Raw genomic sequence first — 17,996 nt, forward strand, 5'->3', positions numbered from 1 at the left:
TACTATTTCGCATAAACACCCTTACACAATTGTCCAATTATGACCTTAGAAAAGCACCAATGGGACAATTAGTGTACAATACTTTAATGCCTTAAGAAACAAAACTAGTGAGCATGACTAAGTTGGGAGGGGAGGCGAGGAATTTTTACTAGGCAAGAATAACACTGCTTTGGGCCCAGGCAAACAAAACAACTTTCTGTTGACCTCCCCGGGGCTTTCTCTCATTCACCTACCAGGAAGCAGGTCTAGCACACTGATAAGAACAACTAAATCCTCCAGTGCAAAATTCAGGGCCACACTGAGTGCCTGCCACACAATAGCTTTCCAAAAGGAATCAGGGTTTCATCTGGAAAGCAAAGTGCAGAATTAGAAGGAGGTTGCTAATGAAAGCAACGAACTCTCAAATGGTTTCGATGAATCTGCGAAATTATGGAGAGGCCACTTAGACCCCGGTGCAAGAGGCCTACACATGGACAATACAATAAACTGTGCTGAGGCCCCACTGTGTAGAGAAGGCTGCAGTAAGAAGGGCAGACCTCAGCAGATAAGAAAAGAAACTCATATTTGAATATTACAAAACTCACAAGCTAGAGTTAGAAAAACTCACACATGAGCCCATGTCTATCCATATATTCTGCCACTCAGGCTCGATACTCTCAGTAGCTTGCTGGGCTCTCTGAGAGGGGCAGAGGAATTGAACACGGGTTGGCCATGTGAAAGGCGAACGCCCTACCACTGTGCTATCGCTCCAGCCCATCCATATATATATATATATATATATATATATGTATGTATATATATACACACACACATATATTATAGCACTGCCATATATATGTGTGTGTATATATGTGTGTGTGTGTATATATATATATATATATATATATATATACATACAAGGACTGAAACAATATTATAGCAGTAGGGCATTTGCCTTGCACACAGCCAACCCGTGTTCGATTAGTCCGTCCCTCTTGGAGAGCCGGGCAAGCTACTGAGAATATCCCGCCCACAAGGCAGAGCCTGACAAGTTCCCCGTATTTTGGCATATTTGATATGCCAAAAACAGTAACAAGTCTCACAATGGAGGCATTACTGGTGCCCACTTGAACAAATTGATGAACAAGGGAAGGACAGTGCTACAGTGCTATAGATATACAAAACAAATAAACAAACAAACAATGATGATGGAAAGGAGACAATCTAGGAAGGGCAGCCACTGGGTCAAGAGAATATGCCAGAAATCAGAATTTGATGTGCTATATCAGGTACAGAGGAAATAAGCAGACAGAAAGGATTCCAAGTCTTGCCACATGTTGGAAGGGTGACACCAAACAAGTCCTTTATAATAAGGTTACCAAGATGTTCAAAGTTTATTTATAGGACCTGATTACTCACTTTCGTGTTCTCCCTCTCTATTTATGTTAGTTTAATTTCTAATTACATGATCTTTGTTTAAAAAATTGCCAGTTGGTTGTTGTCTACTATCTGTGAAGCACTGTCCTGGGGCGCTTTGATTAGTTCATACTCATTTAGTCCTGACTACACCCTTGGAAGGAACCTATTATTCTCACTTGACACGTTAAAATGTACTTGAGGTCTTGTAACTTATTGGAATAAGGGTAGTCTCTCATTTAATCCACACAGCGCAGAGGTTACACAATAAATACTTCATGACTGAATGAATAAATGCCCACTTGAATGGATAAATTTGGTTGCAGACTCCTTTCTAAACCCATAAACCTTTGACTATGGCAGATGGCTTTTACACATATCTTTTAAATAAAAGTCACCTCAAAGTCCTAAAACTTTGTGGGGAGGGGGAAGGGGGTAGACTGGGTAGTGCTTATGGCTTACTGATGTGCTCAGGGCTTACTCAGGGTGCTGGGGAAAGAAGCTCGTTGTCCACACGGAAGGCAAGCACCTTACCCGCTATCCTATGTCTCTGGTCCCATGAGAATCTTTTTGGAAAATTAGACATACATCAAGATTCAGGAAATGATCAAGGCTTAGCGTCTGCCCAGCTGCAGTGGTGTAATAACCACAGTGTTCTGCCTTGGACTGACTCCCTACTCCAGCAATTAAAGGGTTACATCTAGCACAGCGGGGGTCTTCCAGGGCCTAGCCAGAGGCCTGGGCGATTTTAAATTCTGAGGGTTTGGTGTTAAATAAATATATATGCGATCATTCCTGGAAATAAGTAACTTAACATCCCATGACTACAGTTTGTTGCTTTGTACAGAATTAGCACATTCACCTAGAGCTGATCACTAAGGTTTCTCCAGCTCTTTATATTCTCAGCCTCTGAGAAGAAAATGTACAGAAATCATTGATGGAAATAGCCAAGTTCAGGGCAATGGAAGCAGGAAGCAATGACTAGTGTTACTGCTTTAAATCTAACTGCAGTGAGCAGCCCAGACTTCCAAATCTCTTAAGAGCCTGCAGTAAATCCACCGGATTCTTGCTCCATCTTCCTAGCCCAGAAAGGGGAGAGTTTGCTTAAAAGTTGACATTTGCATGAGGCTCCAGGAGAACTTCCAAAGTTTACTCTGGGTTACCAACCTTTGCCCTGAGCGGGAGGGGGTGGGAAGCCCTTAATTCTGAAAGGACAAAAACTCTATTCACCGGGGGTTCTTTAGCTCTCTGCTCAGAGGGATTTCTCCCACCTCCCACCTAGGTTTATTCCCTGTGCAAAGGCTACCTGGTTTCAGACGTTTCCAGGACCTGCTGCTCCATCCCTCTAATGGCTGCTGGTGAATTGTGCCATATTCCAAAGTTCTTTCCAACTGTTCTGAGCCTCCTGCATCTGAATTCAAAGAAGGGGTGCAGAAGCAGCTGGAAGAGAGAAACCAGAGTGGCATAGTCCAGCAGAAACTTTCGAAGAAGCCAATGGGCTCCTGTTTCATCACTTGGGATGAAGAAATGTAGGGCCTGCCATTTTGGTCACCGGCAAGCACAAACCAGAAGAAAAATTAAAAGCTGCCACTGGTGATTTGGAACGTAGCAACTTAGAAGCCCCCAATTTGAATCATAACTAGCACCCCCAATAATATTGGAAATTTAAGGCATCTTTGATTATCTTCAGTTTTCACCTTTTAAAAATGCCTTCTTTACTGTTTTTAACAGGAATTGACAATCACATCCTCCAATCCAGAAAATCAAGTAGGTATTAACTAGGATAATTAACTTTAAAGACATGAACCCTGGACCGCAGAGATAGTATAGTAGATAAGGTGCTTGCCTTGCACAAAGCTCACAACCTGGGTTTGATCCCTGGCACCACATATGGTCCCCAGAGCCAGCCAGAAGTAAACCCTGATCATAGCTGAGTGTGGCCCCCAAACAAAAAATAAACCCTGGAGATTTTTTCAATAACATTACGATCCCCCACTTCCAATATTCAAACATAATCACAACTGCAGAGACAAAAGAGATGATGGAATAAGAAAGGCAAACATGGTTTGTCACGATGATACACTATTGTGAGATCCCGGGCCATTTGCTTTGAAACCAGAGCAAAGAGTTTAAGAGCTTAAGTCATTATTAGAAACCAGAAAACTTGTCTGGACAGGGATGATTGAAAATGTTGAGAATGTCCCCCTTATCTTGTCCTGAAAGGTAAGTGGTGGAAACCTTAATCAGAAATCTTTATTTGTAGATGTACTGAAAGTGTGCCTCAGGGGATCAGCTCTGGAGAATTTACCCATCAACCTGGTGCCCCCTAGTTTGCAAAGCACACTTCCTAAAACGTGGGTTTCCCTGGTCTCTTTTCCTTAAAAACTTGCTCTTGTGTGTATGCAAGTAAGATTACTTAGGGATGGTGGGGGGAGGGGAGTGAGTATCTTCCAACCTGCTGGCAGCTTGTTGCCAAGAAAACTCTTTCTCCACCAGTGACCATGTCGCTTAACTGATTGGCAGCAGTAAAACTGGATCTTCAGGATTACAGCTTCATCTCTGAAAATCTTGGCTCCATAGAGGAGGCAAGAATGACTGCCACTACCCTGGGCTATGGTAGGCAAAAGTGCCTCCTCTCTCTTGACTCTTATAGAGTGTAACAAACAGAATATTTACATTGTAATCCATGTAGCCTGGGTGCCAAGAACATAGCTAAAGGCTGGAGATGTATAAGTTATATTTCCTATGACCTGGGTTATAAGCATATAATGCTATTTTTTATTAAAATATTTACTTCAGAAATAGTATCACTGTATCACTGTCATCCCATTGCTCATCGATTTGCTCGATCGGGCACGAGTCATGTCTCCATCGTGAGACTTGTTGTTACTGTTTTTGGCATATCAAATACGCCACGGGTAGCTGGCCTGGCTCTCTGAGAGGGGTGGAGGAATCGAACCTGGGTCAGCTGCAAGGCAAATGTCCTACCCGCTGTGCTATTGCTCCAGCCCCTTAGAAATAGTAATTCTGGGAAAGAATAAGATACCAAAATCTGTCACAGTAAAATAATCCATTTAAACAAACATCCTGTAGGGCCAGAAAGATAGTACAGTGGGTAGGGTGCTAGCCTTACACATAGCCAATCTGCGTTCTATCTCCAGCACCCTTATGATCACTGAACCCACGAGGAGTGATTCCTGAGTACAGCCAGGAGTAACACTTGAGCACGGCTGGGTGTGGCCAAGGAAGATTTCTAAAGTTAAGCTATTACGAAGGAGAAACTTACGGTATGTGTCAAAGACAGTGAAGGGTTCGCTTCAAAATGCAGAGTATGGGGCTGGGGAGGCTGTTAAGGATTTAGACCCCAGTTTGATCCCTGGCAACATACAGCCTCTGGAGTACCTGGGGTGGCCCAGGTAACCCTCTGCACCAGAAGGCTCAAATAGCAGTCTTTGAAATGAAAGCCTGTTGGTCAAGTGCTGCCAGGTATGACCCCTGGGGGCCCTCAACAGTGTTTGAGAAGCTACCACCCTCCAAATTTTTTCAATGTCGATTGGGTAGAAAAACAAGCATGAACTTTCCAAAGTGCGCAGTAGGATACATCTTAACAGAGTGAAAACATGTTAGCATCAATACTGGAGGAATCTGGTCAAGATGAAAAAGGTCCAGGGGTGGACAGAGATGTCGCTGAAAGCTGAGAGAGCAACTGACAGTTCCACTCCTAAATTTCCTGAAGCCAGGGAACATTAGCAAAATTAAAGTTGATAGAAAAATCCCAATCAACATAGAGCCTTGTTAGTTTCAATGATAAAACTTTTCAACCCCCAGTGAGTTTACAAACAAACTAGAAAAAAAAAAAAGAAACAGAAAACACTAAGAGCAAACAAACAGCTGATTGAGGGATATGGTTACAAGAGTTTTGAGACATTACCAAAGCTTAATCCTAAATATCTGGGAATCCCAAAGAAGCAACTCTACCCACAGTGAAATTAAGGATCAATGCTATTTAGTTCAAATCTTAACTTAGAAACACTTGTTATCTGTGCAACCTTGATTAAGTGCCAACACCTTTCTTTCACATCTACATCTGTACAAAGAGAATATACCTACCTTACTTGGAGCCTAAATGTAAGACATGTACATGGTGGTGCCTTGGAGACTGAAAGAGCAACACCTTTGCAGTACGGCAATGACACATCTCATTGAGCTGGGATCTTGCACAAACAAGAAGCCAATACCTGAGGTCCCACATGTATGCTTTCCTGTCGAGGACTCTCTCTGCGGAGTGCTGCTCCTATAGATAATATGGGGTTTGTTTTGCTGTTCTTCATCTTCTTGCTCATCAATGGACAGTAGTGGCTCAATAAAATAATCCCCATCATAGGACCGGAATGTGCCCATCTGCAAATGAAGAGATAAGGGAGACTGATTTAACATAACTCAAGCACTTAGAGGAACAAAATTAGCAACTTAATACGAGCAAATGGTCTAGATATAATGTCCCTTCACCTCATTCCTTTTCCCAGGAGGTATTTAAGCAACCAAAGAGGTTGCTTCAACTCCTCTGTTTTATCAACTGGGGACAAAAACACTTAATATAAAGTATTGTGCAGATTAAGTAAGATAATGTATCTAAACTGCTTAGCAAAATAATGCCTTCTTGTAAGGGTTAGAATACATAGGTAGCCTTGGATGGGGTTAGGGCTGTTACCCTGTCACCATCAGAGTACACTTTGATTTTCCAGTCATCCTAAGCATCTTGAAAGAGGTGTAACTCTTTCTCCTCCCCTTCCCACAATATGCCCAAGTTTTCCCAGTCAAAAGGGACACATGAAGCCTGAACCACCCAAACCACATATTTCAAGATAACCAAAAAATTTCCCATGCAGTGCCCATGGGCCAGGCCTTAAACAAGAAAAAAACAATTCTTAACATTTCCTTGTATGCTGTTCTTTTTGCCAACACTGGGGAAAAAAAACAAAAACCACTGAATGAAACCACCAGAAGACTTTTACAGCACAGGAGAAACGAGTGATCTCAAAAGAGAGAAGCTTATGATGCATTATTCAGAAGTTGGTTAGAGTCAAATAACCAGGCTTCCACCCCAGATCTGATTTACTGACACAAAATCTCTGAAGGTAAGGTCCAGGAATTAATGAGCACCCTGGAGCACTCTTTGCATGACCAAGTTTGCAAAGCACCAAGCTAAGACTGAAGAGGTGAGGGCTCCCAACCCAGCTGACGCTTTAGCCTGGGGAATGTTTACAGTTAAAAAAAAATTTTTTTAAGAGTTGGGGCATTATTCCTTATACACGATTTGGAATTTCTAGGTGTAGTACTGATTAAAACATCCTCCACATGACTCATGAGTAACCGTTGGAAGAAGAGCTGGGCTTTATTGCAGTCAGAATTGTGGTGGGGAAATGGGAGCTAAGACATAATGCGGGATGCGAGAGGGTGAAATAGTATATCGGAAATAGTCTGAGGAGCCAGCTGGAACATGTAATTGTTCACTGGCAATAGGGAACCACGATACTAACGGAAATAAACGGGGGGGGCGTGTATAGCACTTAGCTATCACTCATCTGTTTGGGGGGGGAGTGACAGACTGGAAAAAAAAGACGAGGGAGAAGCCCGATGGAAGTACTTCTAAGGTATGAAAGAGGGAGAGAGCAGGGCTACAAGCAGAATGGTGATGCTACACATCTGAAACCGAATTCAGGGTAGAATAACTGGCGTGTGTGTGGTGGGGGTATGAGAGGAGGCTGGCGTGGCCCACCTTGAAGGTGGATGGATTTCCACAGGAAACATCACTATACTACGGCTATGTCTGTGGTAAGGGGCAATCGTTGGAGAAAAGATAAGCTCCACAAGAAAAACAATGAAGTGAGTCGGTCTAGGGGCTAAATTAATCTGCTGAGGTCAGATACTACCAACCGATAGAGCTTTAGGATGTAGTCTAGGCTCTCCCTTCCCGTCCCTCGCCCCTTGCCCCTCCCCCCCCCCACACTAACACTTAACGAAAAAGACTTTAAATACAAGACAAATCCAGCTTATCACGGTCTTGCAACGCTTGTCCGAAGCCCCTGGCCTTTGTTTCCAAAGAAAGTTATCCTCTTACAGACCCGGGAGCTAGTCACTACCTACAATTGCCAATAGAAATTAAGGGCCTGCGCAGCAAAATATTTATACAACTGCCGGGCCACTCACAGGGGTGTGGAGGCGGGGACGTAGGAGGAGTAAAGGCTGTTTACAAACTTGACGTACACACGGGTTCTGGAATTTGGGGTTACAATCTTGGAATCTGGAGGTGCTCAGATGCCCAGGGTTCGGGCACCGATCGATGACTCCCCACGGACCAGAAACTTACGGAAAACGGAAGAATTCCTATGCTTGGGGGCATTGATGGCTCACTGCATCACCCTCGTCACCAAACTGCCTCCTCCGCCCACCCCAAACCATCTCCACGGCGCGCAGCAGTTCCGAGTGCCTGGCTGGGGCAAAAGAAGTGCAGCCCCCCATCTCAGCAAGCTCAACCTCCATCCCCACCACACCAGTTTCCTGGTTTGCCTCGCCCCCACGCGACCTCTCGGTTGGGCGGCGGTGATGGATGCCACATCCAGACTCTGCCCAAGATCATCAACTGTGCGCGAAAGGGGGTAGTCAAACGCCCTGAGTAAGTATTCACTCCCACTTAGGAAAGGTGAGGGGGCGAGGGGAGATGCGGGGTGTGCGGCTGCTCCCGGGAGGAATAAACACATCACCAGGACGCAGGACGCACGACTCCGTGCGCAGGGAGAGCCTGACCCGGGAAAGTTTCTGCGTCATTAGCGCGTGGCAGAAACGCACAGCATTTGGAAAGTCTGGGACCATCGTCGTTCGTCCCGAGCCTTAAGGCGGGTTCTTAAATGTCACAGGGTGGGGGGCAGGTGCTTTGTATGACCTTGGTGGGCCAGTGGCAGAAGGGAAACAGGAGCCAGGCGTACCACACTTGGATCCCTAGCTAAGTGCGTAATTTGCGGAGCAGGGAGGTGGCCGCCCGGCCCTCCTGGCCCGCTGCGCCGCGGGCTCCCTCTTCTGATTCTCTGCAGCGCCCTTAGGTGGGAGGAACCCCAGACGACCCGAATCGTGGTTCAGGAGGTCTCTTCCAGCCTCTGCCCCCCGGCTGTTCCGCTTCTCGGGGCCACCCCGCCAGCAGGGTGCAGAGTGGGACTGCGCCGCACCCCCACTCGTAGTTTCCACCCCAATTCAGGCGGAGGAGGGGGAGGCTCCGCCTTCTTCCCCGCCCCGGAGCCCTAGGCCCACCCTTCCGTTCTCTGGGACAGGACCTTTCCCTGTCAATCCTGTCTGTTCAGCCGCAGGGTTCCCGGCGCTTGGGAAAAAAAAGGTCCTAAGAGAACTTGGGGACGCTACGCACCGCCCTCCACTCCCAGAAGGAGCTCCCCGTACCCGAGGCTGGGGATCCTCAACTCACACGCCCAACTCCAGACGCGCCAATGAGAACGCGAGTCCTCCCTGCGCTCAGCTGCTCCGTCCGCTCCGGGGCGGCCGAGTTGGCTGCAAGGAAGAGCTGCTCGGAGTTTGGAAACCGACTCCCGAGCCGCCTCCTGGCGCTCGGCTGCGAGCAATCGAGCCTAGTTTTGACCCTAGAAAGCTCGGGGATATCCAGGAGCTCCCCCCAACCCACTCCCACCCCTCGAGGGCGGATGCTGGCGCTCTTCGACACCCGCGAGGAAGCTCGGGCACCGGGGTAGGCACGCAAACTAGGAGCAAGTTTGCAACTGAGCTTTAACGCCGGAACGGAGGCTGGGCGCAGCCCAGGCTTAGAGCAATGAGGTCTCCGAGAAGCGGGCGCGGTGGCGGGAGGGTCGGGAAGGAGAGGAGAGGGGGCGCGTTCCCTTACCATCCCGGAGCAGAGGCTGATGACGGCCGTGTGCTCAGACTTGGTATTGACATGGCCTTTGTAGAAACAGTGCTTGAGTTCCGAGTCCTCCTCGGAATAAAACTTTGTTTGGTTCGTCTCGGGCGCCCCGACCAGGGTGACAGTGAAGAGTGGGGCGATAAATCCGGCATGGGCGGTGAGATTCAACAGAAACTGATGGCCAAAGGCGGACAGGCGGTAATGCGCCTGGGAGGTAGAGGAGGAAGCGGAGGCAGGCCAGAAGTCCGCGGCGGAGTGAAGGCTCCGGCGCCTTCTTTTGAAGTGCACGTTCGTGGGAAAGGGTTCTCCGAGGGCGTTCACGCGGATGGGATTCACGACCTCGTATTCGCTCAGGGTCTCTAGTAACTCCACTGCAGATAGAAGCAGAGGCACATGAACCACACAATTCAATGTCTCGCAAGTTTTAAGTTAAAGCAGAGGCTTTGTGAAGCAGATTTGGAGATTTTAGTGTTGCCCATTCGATTTCATCCCGTCACCCTCGGTCAGTGGGTGAATGTTTGCTGAGCGCCTACTATCTGCCAGGAACCGTGCCCGGCCCCTAGAATCCCCGTTAAGTCAGACAAGAAACTAATCGACATATATCTGTTCATTCCATATCCTGACAAATACACAGAATAAAATTAAAACCCGCCGCTATCCAGTGCTCCCGGTTACCAAGTAACTCTAGTTAGAGGGCACTGGGATGGGGATAGGGAAAGATCGGCTTAAAGCAAATTGGAAGTGTGTGTGTGTGTGTGTGTGTGTGTGTGTGTATGTGTGTGTGTGTGTGTGTGTGTGTGTGTGTGTGTAGGGGGGGTGGCGGCGGTGACTAAACTTACTCCAGGAGCTCTCCCTAGAAATTGGCCGGGAATGACCCCGAAGGAAAAAGCGGGAGATAATTCTTTCTAGGAAAGAGCGAGAGGCCTCCGCTGCGGGGTGCGGGCGGCCGGGCGCGGAGGGGGGTCCCCCGGGGCCAGATCCTCGTTACCTTGCCTCGGGTGCAGCCTGTCCTTGCGCACGGCCGCCGCGGCGTCTGGGCTCCCCATCACCGCCAGGTCCCGCACCAGGAGCGTTAGCAGTGCGGCCCAGGATACAAACGGCATGGTGCTCCACACCCCTCCCCCCCGCTACCCCGCTCCCCTCCCTCTGGCCCTGCTCGGCTTGCGGCGGCGACGATGCGGAGCGGCAGCGGCAGGCAGCGCGAGGAGCCGGGCGCTGCCTCCAACTTTGGACTTTAGGAGTCGCTGAGGTCTCCCTGCGAGGGTCCCGTCTGCGCTCGGCTGAGCAACGCCGCTGCCCGCGGAGAGTTGAGCGGCTCGAGCCGCAAGAGGAGCCGGAGGAGCAGGAGGACTGGGGCTCGGCTGCTCGGCCGCATAATGTCCAGGGAGCCGGCCAGGAGGAGGCGCGGAACGTGTGCTCCGAGGCGCGCTGGGCGCCCTGTGCAGGCGGGGATAGCGGAGTGCCTTCTTGAATGGGGGGTCGAGGGGGGGCGGAGGCGGGGGGGGGGCGGCGGGTCCTCAGCAGATCAAATACCCGGGTGCCCGCCTCTAGGAGGAGAGGGGAGGAGAAAGCGGAGCGAGCGACCGCCTCCTTTGCAGAGCGCGTCCCCTCCTCTGCTCGTGCCGGAGTCGCAGCCGGCTCGGGCTGCAGGAGGTGCAGGCTGGAGGCGTCCGGGGCGCCCCGGCGTGCTTTTTGCCATCACGGCCACACACACAGTGCACTGGGGCTTTTCTCACAGTCCCTGCCCGTCTGAGCAAAACGAGCAAAGAAAGTTTGCTTCTCTTTCTTCCAGGCGCTGTCCCCTCTGCGGTCCTCTGTTCACTGGTCCTCTGTTCTCCTTAACATTTTCCCTCGTCCTCGTCTTTCTGTTCCCCTCCTCGCATTTCCCCGCGGCACTCCCTCCGCGGTGCCCTTATTTCCGATATTCCTCCCTTTCCTTTTCTTTCTTCCGTTCCCATTTCTTGGCAACACCCTCTCCTTGTTTGCCTCTTTATAAAAATGTCTGCCCCCCTCCCTTTTAAAAAAATTCCTTACTGGTGAAAGTGGCCCAGTGCAGAGTGCCTCCCAGCTGCAATTTCATACTAAGGGGGCGGCGGGGGGGGGGGGGGGCGTAAGTTCATCTCAGCTTCGCTCTCGGTGTAATCGCCCCAGTCCAGAGTTTTAGGAATAGGGTACTGAAGTACGCGCTTTGGGCTGTTTCAAATCCGTGCTTTCCTGAAAGTTACGCAAAGCCTTTCTACTGTGCCTTTCTCCAACTCTGTCCCCATCCAGAGATGGTCCTTTCTTGTAGATCCCGGCCCAAAAAAGGTTAAGAACTGCTAGTGGCAGCAAGAGGGGGGCGGGACTTGGGCACCCCGACGGCCCCAGGATTGAGAGATAGAGGAGGAAAGGGGGGGGCGGGGGAGGAGTGACTAGAGGGAGTCTTGGACGCTGAGAGGAAGAACACTTAAAATCTCTCTCCCTCTCCCACCTTCACTCTCCCTCTCCCTGGCTCCCTCTCCTTCCCTCCCTCTCGCATTCCCTCACTCTCTCTCTCTGTGGCAGAGCGCCCCTACCCCCACTCCGGTCTGCGCCTGCTTACAATCACTTCCACTTGCTTTCTGCCTTAGATGCTTGGAGTAGTTCAAATTTGACACTTGAAGCTACACCTACCTTACCTTGGAATGCAAATCTGGAAGTCAAAAATTATGCCAGAGAATGAGAATATGAGTGTGTGAATGTGTGTGTTTGTCTAAGTCTGTATTTGTGTGATGTGTGTGTATGTAAGAGGAGAGAGACAGAGAGAGACTAACACAGAGACACACACACACACACACAGAGAGAGAGAGAGAGAGAGAGAGTTAATGGTTCAAAAGCAATTTACCAGCTGTCAGTAAGATAGGATGTACTCATTTTAAAAGAGAGGAAATGACAATTTTGTTAAAAGAGAGGACTCATTATATTTTCTGGCACAAAAGCAACATATTAGAAGGGGAAGGGTCCATTCTTTTGGAAATGTTAGTGTGTATTCTCATCCTGATGGAGGGGAATGACTTGGTAAGATCAAATGTCCAAACAAAGTTGTTAACACAAGTGAACTAAAATAGACACTGTCTGCACCTGAACTGCTTGTATTTCTAATAGGTATGCACAGTGGTCTGTGAAGGTGCTCAAAGGGGCTGCAGAGATCACTCAAAGGATTGAGCACACCTGGCATGCACTAGGCCCCAAGGTTGACCCTTGAGCACTTCTAGGTAAGGTCCAGCAGTGCCACACAGCCACCTCCAAGCACTGACTCATCAGACCAGCAGAGTTAGAGGGTTAGAATCACTGGGAGTGCTCCCTGACACCCCCACCATGGCTTGGGATGCCCCCCAAAGATGTTAAAATACTGAAATATGTGAAACACACGGTAAGATATTTTTAAAGGATGACATTTAAATCTTTTTCATAAGCCCCGGGAATGCACTAAACTCTCTTCTAATAGGCAGTCTTTATTTCATTATGTATTAAAACTCCTCAAAATGACTATGTCTTGGCATTGCTGAGCATTTAACAAGGAGTAGAAAAACACCAAAAAAATCAAAGTATCAGATGATGCTTGTGGAAAATATTCCAAAGCATTTGCTGTAAAATTACTGGGGCAAAAAGCACTTTTACAGACACAGAAAAGAAACAGAAGAGACCCGAGGAATAAACCTGGTGAATATATGGTCAATTAATTTACCACAATGGAGCCAAGGAGACAAAATGAGGAAAGAACAGTCTCCTCAGTAAAGGGTATTGGGAAGCCACATGCAAAAGAATGAAACTAAATGCCCAGCTTACACCAGGCATAAGCATCTACTCAAAATGGGTTCAAGACATGAACTGAAGATGTGAAACCATCAAGCTCCTTAAAGAAAACAGAGGGTGAGCTCCCTCACAGCACTCCTGGTAATGATTTTTGGGCATGACATCAAAAGCAAAGGCAACAAAAGCAAAAGCAGACCAAAAAAAAAAAGAAAACAATAAATAACAAGTGGGTCAACAGCAAACTGAAAAGCTTCTGTACGGGAAAGGAAACCATCATCAAAGTGAAATTGCAACCTGAGAAATAGGAGAAAAGCATATATTTGATGCATGACTTGACATATTTGCAAATCGTATATTTGATAAGGAATTGCTATTTAAAACATATGAAGAAGGACTCAGTGCAATTCAATAACAAAAAAATAATAAAGTCTGATCTTAAAACAGAGAGAGTATCTGAATATCTATCTTTACCTAAGAAAATATATAGATGATCAACAGGTACACGAAAACCTCAACTATGACTAATCATCAGGGAAATTCAAGTCAAAATCACAAAAAAGATATAACCTTTTATGTATTAGAATGGATGTTATATTTAAAAACAGACACAGAACTATTAAGGATGTGGAGATAAGAGTAAACTCACTGATAAGAATGTAAATTGGTACATCAGAAAATAATAAAAAAATAGAACTGCCATGTAACTCACTTGGGCATTTATCTGAAGGAAACAAAGATGCTAATTTGGAAAGATATCTGGCCCTGTGTCCCTTACAGAATTATTTACAATAGCCATGACATAGAAGTGATCCATGTCCACTAAAGGATGAATGACTAAATAATATGCATATATGCATTGCATTATGTACACATAACACAATATTATTCAGCTATTAAAATGTTGGTGATGAGTTTGCTCTTCAAGCCTATGTTCTTCTTTGAACAGGTTTTTCCTTTGCTGTCTCTGTTTCTTTGCTTGCCTATCTCTAGTCTGGGAGAAATCTGTGTTTTTCTCAAACATATACTTCTCCATCTCTCTCCCCTCACTTCTTTCTAAATAAGTTTCAGTAATACTTTCTTTAAAAAAAAAGTCAGTGACAATATAAATGGACTTTGACAACTTTGTGCCAAATAAAGATAAATACTCCATAAATACTCCACTTATATGTGGAATCTTAAAACAAACAAACAAAACCCCCTTACAGGTACTAGGAACTGATTGTTGATTCACAGAATTGTTCGGGAATACAGGGGTTGGTGAAATGAGTGAGAATGGTCAAAGTACAAAATCTCGGGATAAATCATAACATTAGGCATCATGACTAAACTTAATACTGAATTGTATAGTTGAAAGATAACAGATCTTGAAAGTTCTCATTAGTGAAAATAGGTCTACCTTTGAATGATAATGAATGCTCACTAGACTTAATGTGACAATCATTTTGCAATGTGCATATATGTAGAAACAGAACAATTTATTGTGTTGTTCATTTCAATGTAATGTTAGATATGAATTACAGATAATTTTATAAAGGATGACAAGAAGATGCTTTTCAGTCACTGTCACTGTCACTGTCACTGTCATTCCATTGCTCATCGATTTGCTTGAGAGGGCACCAGTAACATCTCCATTGGTAGACTGGTTGTTACTGTTTTTGATATATCCTCGAATAGGCCTCAGTTAGCTTGCCAGGCTCTGCATGCGGGCGAGATTCTCTTGGTAACTTGCCAGGCTCTTTGAGAGGGGTGGAGGAATCGAAACTGCTGGAGAGATGCTTTTTAGTAATTATTATTAAACAAGTTTTTCTCTTTCGGTGAAACTCCTCTAGATAAAGAGAAGCTAGCAGTACATAAATTACATTTGAGTACTCTTTCCCCTTAGTGTCCTATGACTTGGCTTTAAGGAAGAGCTGTAGCACTGTAGCACTGTTGTCCCATTGTTCATATATTTGCTCGAGCAGGCACCAGTAACATCTCCATTGTGAGACTATTTGTTACTGTTTTTGGCATATCGAATACTCTAGGGTAGTTTGCCAGGGATACTCTTGGTAGCTTGCTGGGCTCTCCGAGAGGGACAGAGAAATCAAACCCGGGTTAGCCGCATGCAAGGCAAATGCCCTACCTGCTGTGCTCCTCTGGTTTCTCTTCAGATCATATAAGGAGGAGCTACCTCTTTAAAATTGCTCCTTTTAAAACCCAGTTATTTCCATAGGAGCTGACAGATCAAGGTAACACCTGATGATCAAGAACCTGAGTTTTTTTTTAAGTGAGTTTATATATCCTTACTTTAATGTTTTAACTTGAACTTTGATTTACATTTGTACAAGTTTGAAAGATGGAAAGAAATTACCAGAAAATGAGGTGTTAGAGCTAAGTAATTCAGGTCAAAACATTTCTTTTAATAGTATATTAATAGTTATCATCAGCTTTTCCTGAGTATTTACCTAATGTGCCAGACCAAGTATCTATGTGCAACATTACATTTCTTTTTTAAAAAAAATTGAATCAGTGAGATAGACCATTACAAAGCTGTTCACAATTGGGTTTCAGTCATACAATGTTTCAACAACCATCCCTCTACCAGTGCATATTTCCTACCACCAATGTTCCAGTTTCTCTCCCACAACCCCCAATCCCCCTCTCCCCAACCCCAACCCCAATGTGCCTCTATGGCAGGCATATCTCTCTACAATACAGGAATACACAACATTTAATCAAACTCATATAACAGATGCTTGAGACAGGGCAGGCAGTATCTGTAATTTCACTTAAGGATAAGGATGCTGAAATCTACAGAGGTGAATTTTTTTTTTTTTTGCTTTTTGGGTCACACCTGGCGATGAACAGGGGTTACTCCTGGCTGTACACTCAGAAATTACCCCTGGCGGTGCTCAGGGAACCATATGGGATGCTGGGAATCGAACCCGTGTTGGCCGCATGCAAGGCAAATGCCCTACCCGCTGTGCTATTGCTCCACTCCCTAGAGGTGAACATTTTTTTTTTTTTTGCTTTTTGGGTCACATCTGGCGATGCACAAGGGTCACTCCTGGCTCTTCACTCAGGAGTTACCCCTGGCGGTGCTCAGGGGACCATATGGGATGCTGGGATTAGAACCCGGGTCGGCCACATGCAAGGCAAACGCCCTACCCGCTGTGCTATCGCTCCAGCCCCCTAGAGGTGAAATTTTTAAAAAATTATTTTTATATTATATATTTGAAAATATATTTATTTCCAAAGTTCCTCATAGTTGATTTACAGGCACACAATGTTCCTACACCAATCCTACAAGCAGTGTCAGCTTCCTTGGGCCAGTGTCCCCAGGAGACCTCTACCACTCCCCTGCCTGCCTCCTTGACAAGTACATTTTTAATTTTGGTGGTTATAGTTTGGGTTTCATCCTTTCAGTGTTGTTTGCTCTGTGGTTAGATTTGAACACATACCACATCTCTACCTCACAGATATGCCTGAGCCCCCTGCCCCCTGCCACTGTTATTTTCCATCCTCCTCTTCCTACTTTCTCACTCAATTTCTTTCCTTCCCTGTCTTCAGATCTATAATCGAGAGGCCAGTATAATCAGGTATCTTAGGGGTGCAATTTTGACAAAGTTTCCCAAATACAACTTGAATGACATGGTTTAGACTCAGGTTCAGTGGTTTAGTGCAGGTCCTAATTATTATCATATATGATGGGCATATATAATGATTAACTAGTTAATCAGTAGGGCTTCTAGGTTGGAAGAAGTTGTTTGGGCAGGGGGTAGCTAAAATTACCAGGGGAATTGCCTCAGTTACCTTTTCCAGGCTGATTTTGCCTGGACTCTGTCTCCCATTTCTAATACAATTTCAGTAAAATCATCTTACCTATTTCATTGATATTTTACAAACCTATACCTCAGTACCTATAGTATGTCTGGCACATAGTAGGTGCTCAAGAACTATTTATTAATGGGGCCAGAGAGATAGTACTGCAGATAGGGTTCCTGTCTTGTGCTCACCCAGCCTTGCACATGGCTGACCTAGGTTTGATCCCTGAGCACCTCCAGAAGTAACTCCTAAGTATGAGTCAGGAGTAAACCCTAAGCATTGCTGGGTGTAGCCCCAAAACACAAAAGAGATAATATCTGGACAGGTGCAGTTTGGAGATTGTTTCTGTAAGTAGGGTTTTCAAATTAACTGAATCCAGCAGGAAAAAAAAATGATTCTGTAATATATTTTTCCCTTAGAAGAGTTTACTCTGAAAGATGTAGAGCTTTTGCGGGGTAATCTGAGTTAAGAGGGAGAATTTGGGGCTCATTTTCTCCATCAGACTTTACTTTTCAATTACTTGTATAGGTTCAGAGGAAGACTTCGGGGCCAAATTTTCATGGAAATGAGATCCTTGGAGGGTGATGACTAGCATTAGTCACTAGGGAGAAGTCAATAGAGTCAATGGAGAGTCTAGAGATGACGTCACGTCACCGATGACATTGCAGAACACTTCTGACTGAGCATGAAAAGGAAATACAAAACAAAGCCACCTCTTTCCAAAGAAAGGGAAGTCCCACGCCCAAATGCTGGGGGAGAGACCGTGAGCTGGAATTAAAATGAATAGTTTCCTGAGTGATAATTAGTGGTTATTTCTGGAATTGATAAGCTTGGCAAGCTCCTGGTGGTATATTCATATGCCAAAACTGGTAACAATGATGGGTCTCATTCCCCTGATCCTGAAAGAGCCTCCCTTGGGAATGATGAGGAAAGAGAGGCTTCTAAAATCTCAGGGCTAGAACGAATGGAGACTGGAGACATTACTGAGACCATTCGAGAAAATCAACAATCAATGGGATGATGATGACGGTGGTCTGGGGTAGCACAGGATGCTGATGAATGAAGAATCAAGCAGGAAATTTGTAGTGGTCAACCTTGGTGA

At 46.0% G+C, this 17,996-nt stretch overlaps 1 protein-coding gene across 1 annotated transcript in view; it reads right to left on the bottom strand.

Moving 5' to 3' along the window:
- Positions 1-10,753, bottom strand: part of ADAMTS9 (ADAM metallopeptidase with thrombospondin type 1 motif 9) — a 182,776-nt gene extending 172,023 nt beyond the window's left edge. The window contains exons 1-3 of the mRNA XM_004612779.2: positions 10,305-10,753; positions 9,299-9,687; positions 5,634-5,796 (exon numbers count right to left, since the gene is read on the bottom strand). Coding sequence (XP_004612836.2) covers positions 5,634-5,796; positions 9,299-9,687; positions 10,305-10,419 — 667 coding nt within the window. The 5' untranslated portion in view covers positions 10,420-10,753. The remainder of the gene's footprint in view (positions 1-5,633; positions 5,797-9,298; positions 9,688-10,304) is intronic.
- Between the last annotated feature and the right edge of the window lie 7,243 nt (positions 10,754-17,996).

This window comes from Sorex araneus, chromosome 4, assembly GCF_027595985.1.
Source record: "Sorex araneus isolate mSorAra2 chromosome 4, mSorAra2.pri, whole genome shotgun sequence".
NCBI classification, from domain to species: Eukaryota; Metazoa; Chordata; class Mammalia; order Eulipotyphla; family Soricidae; genus Sorex; species Sorex araneus.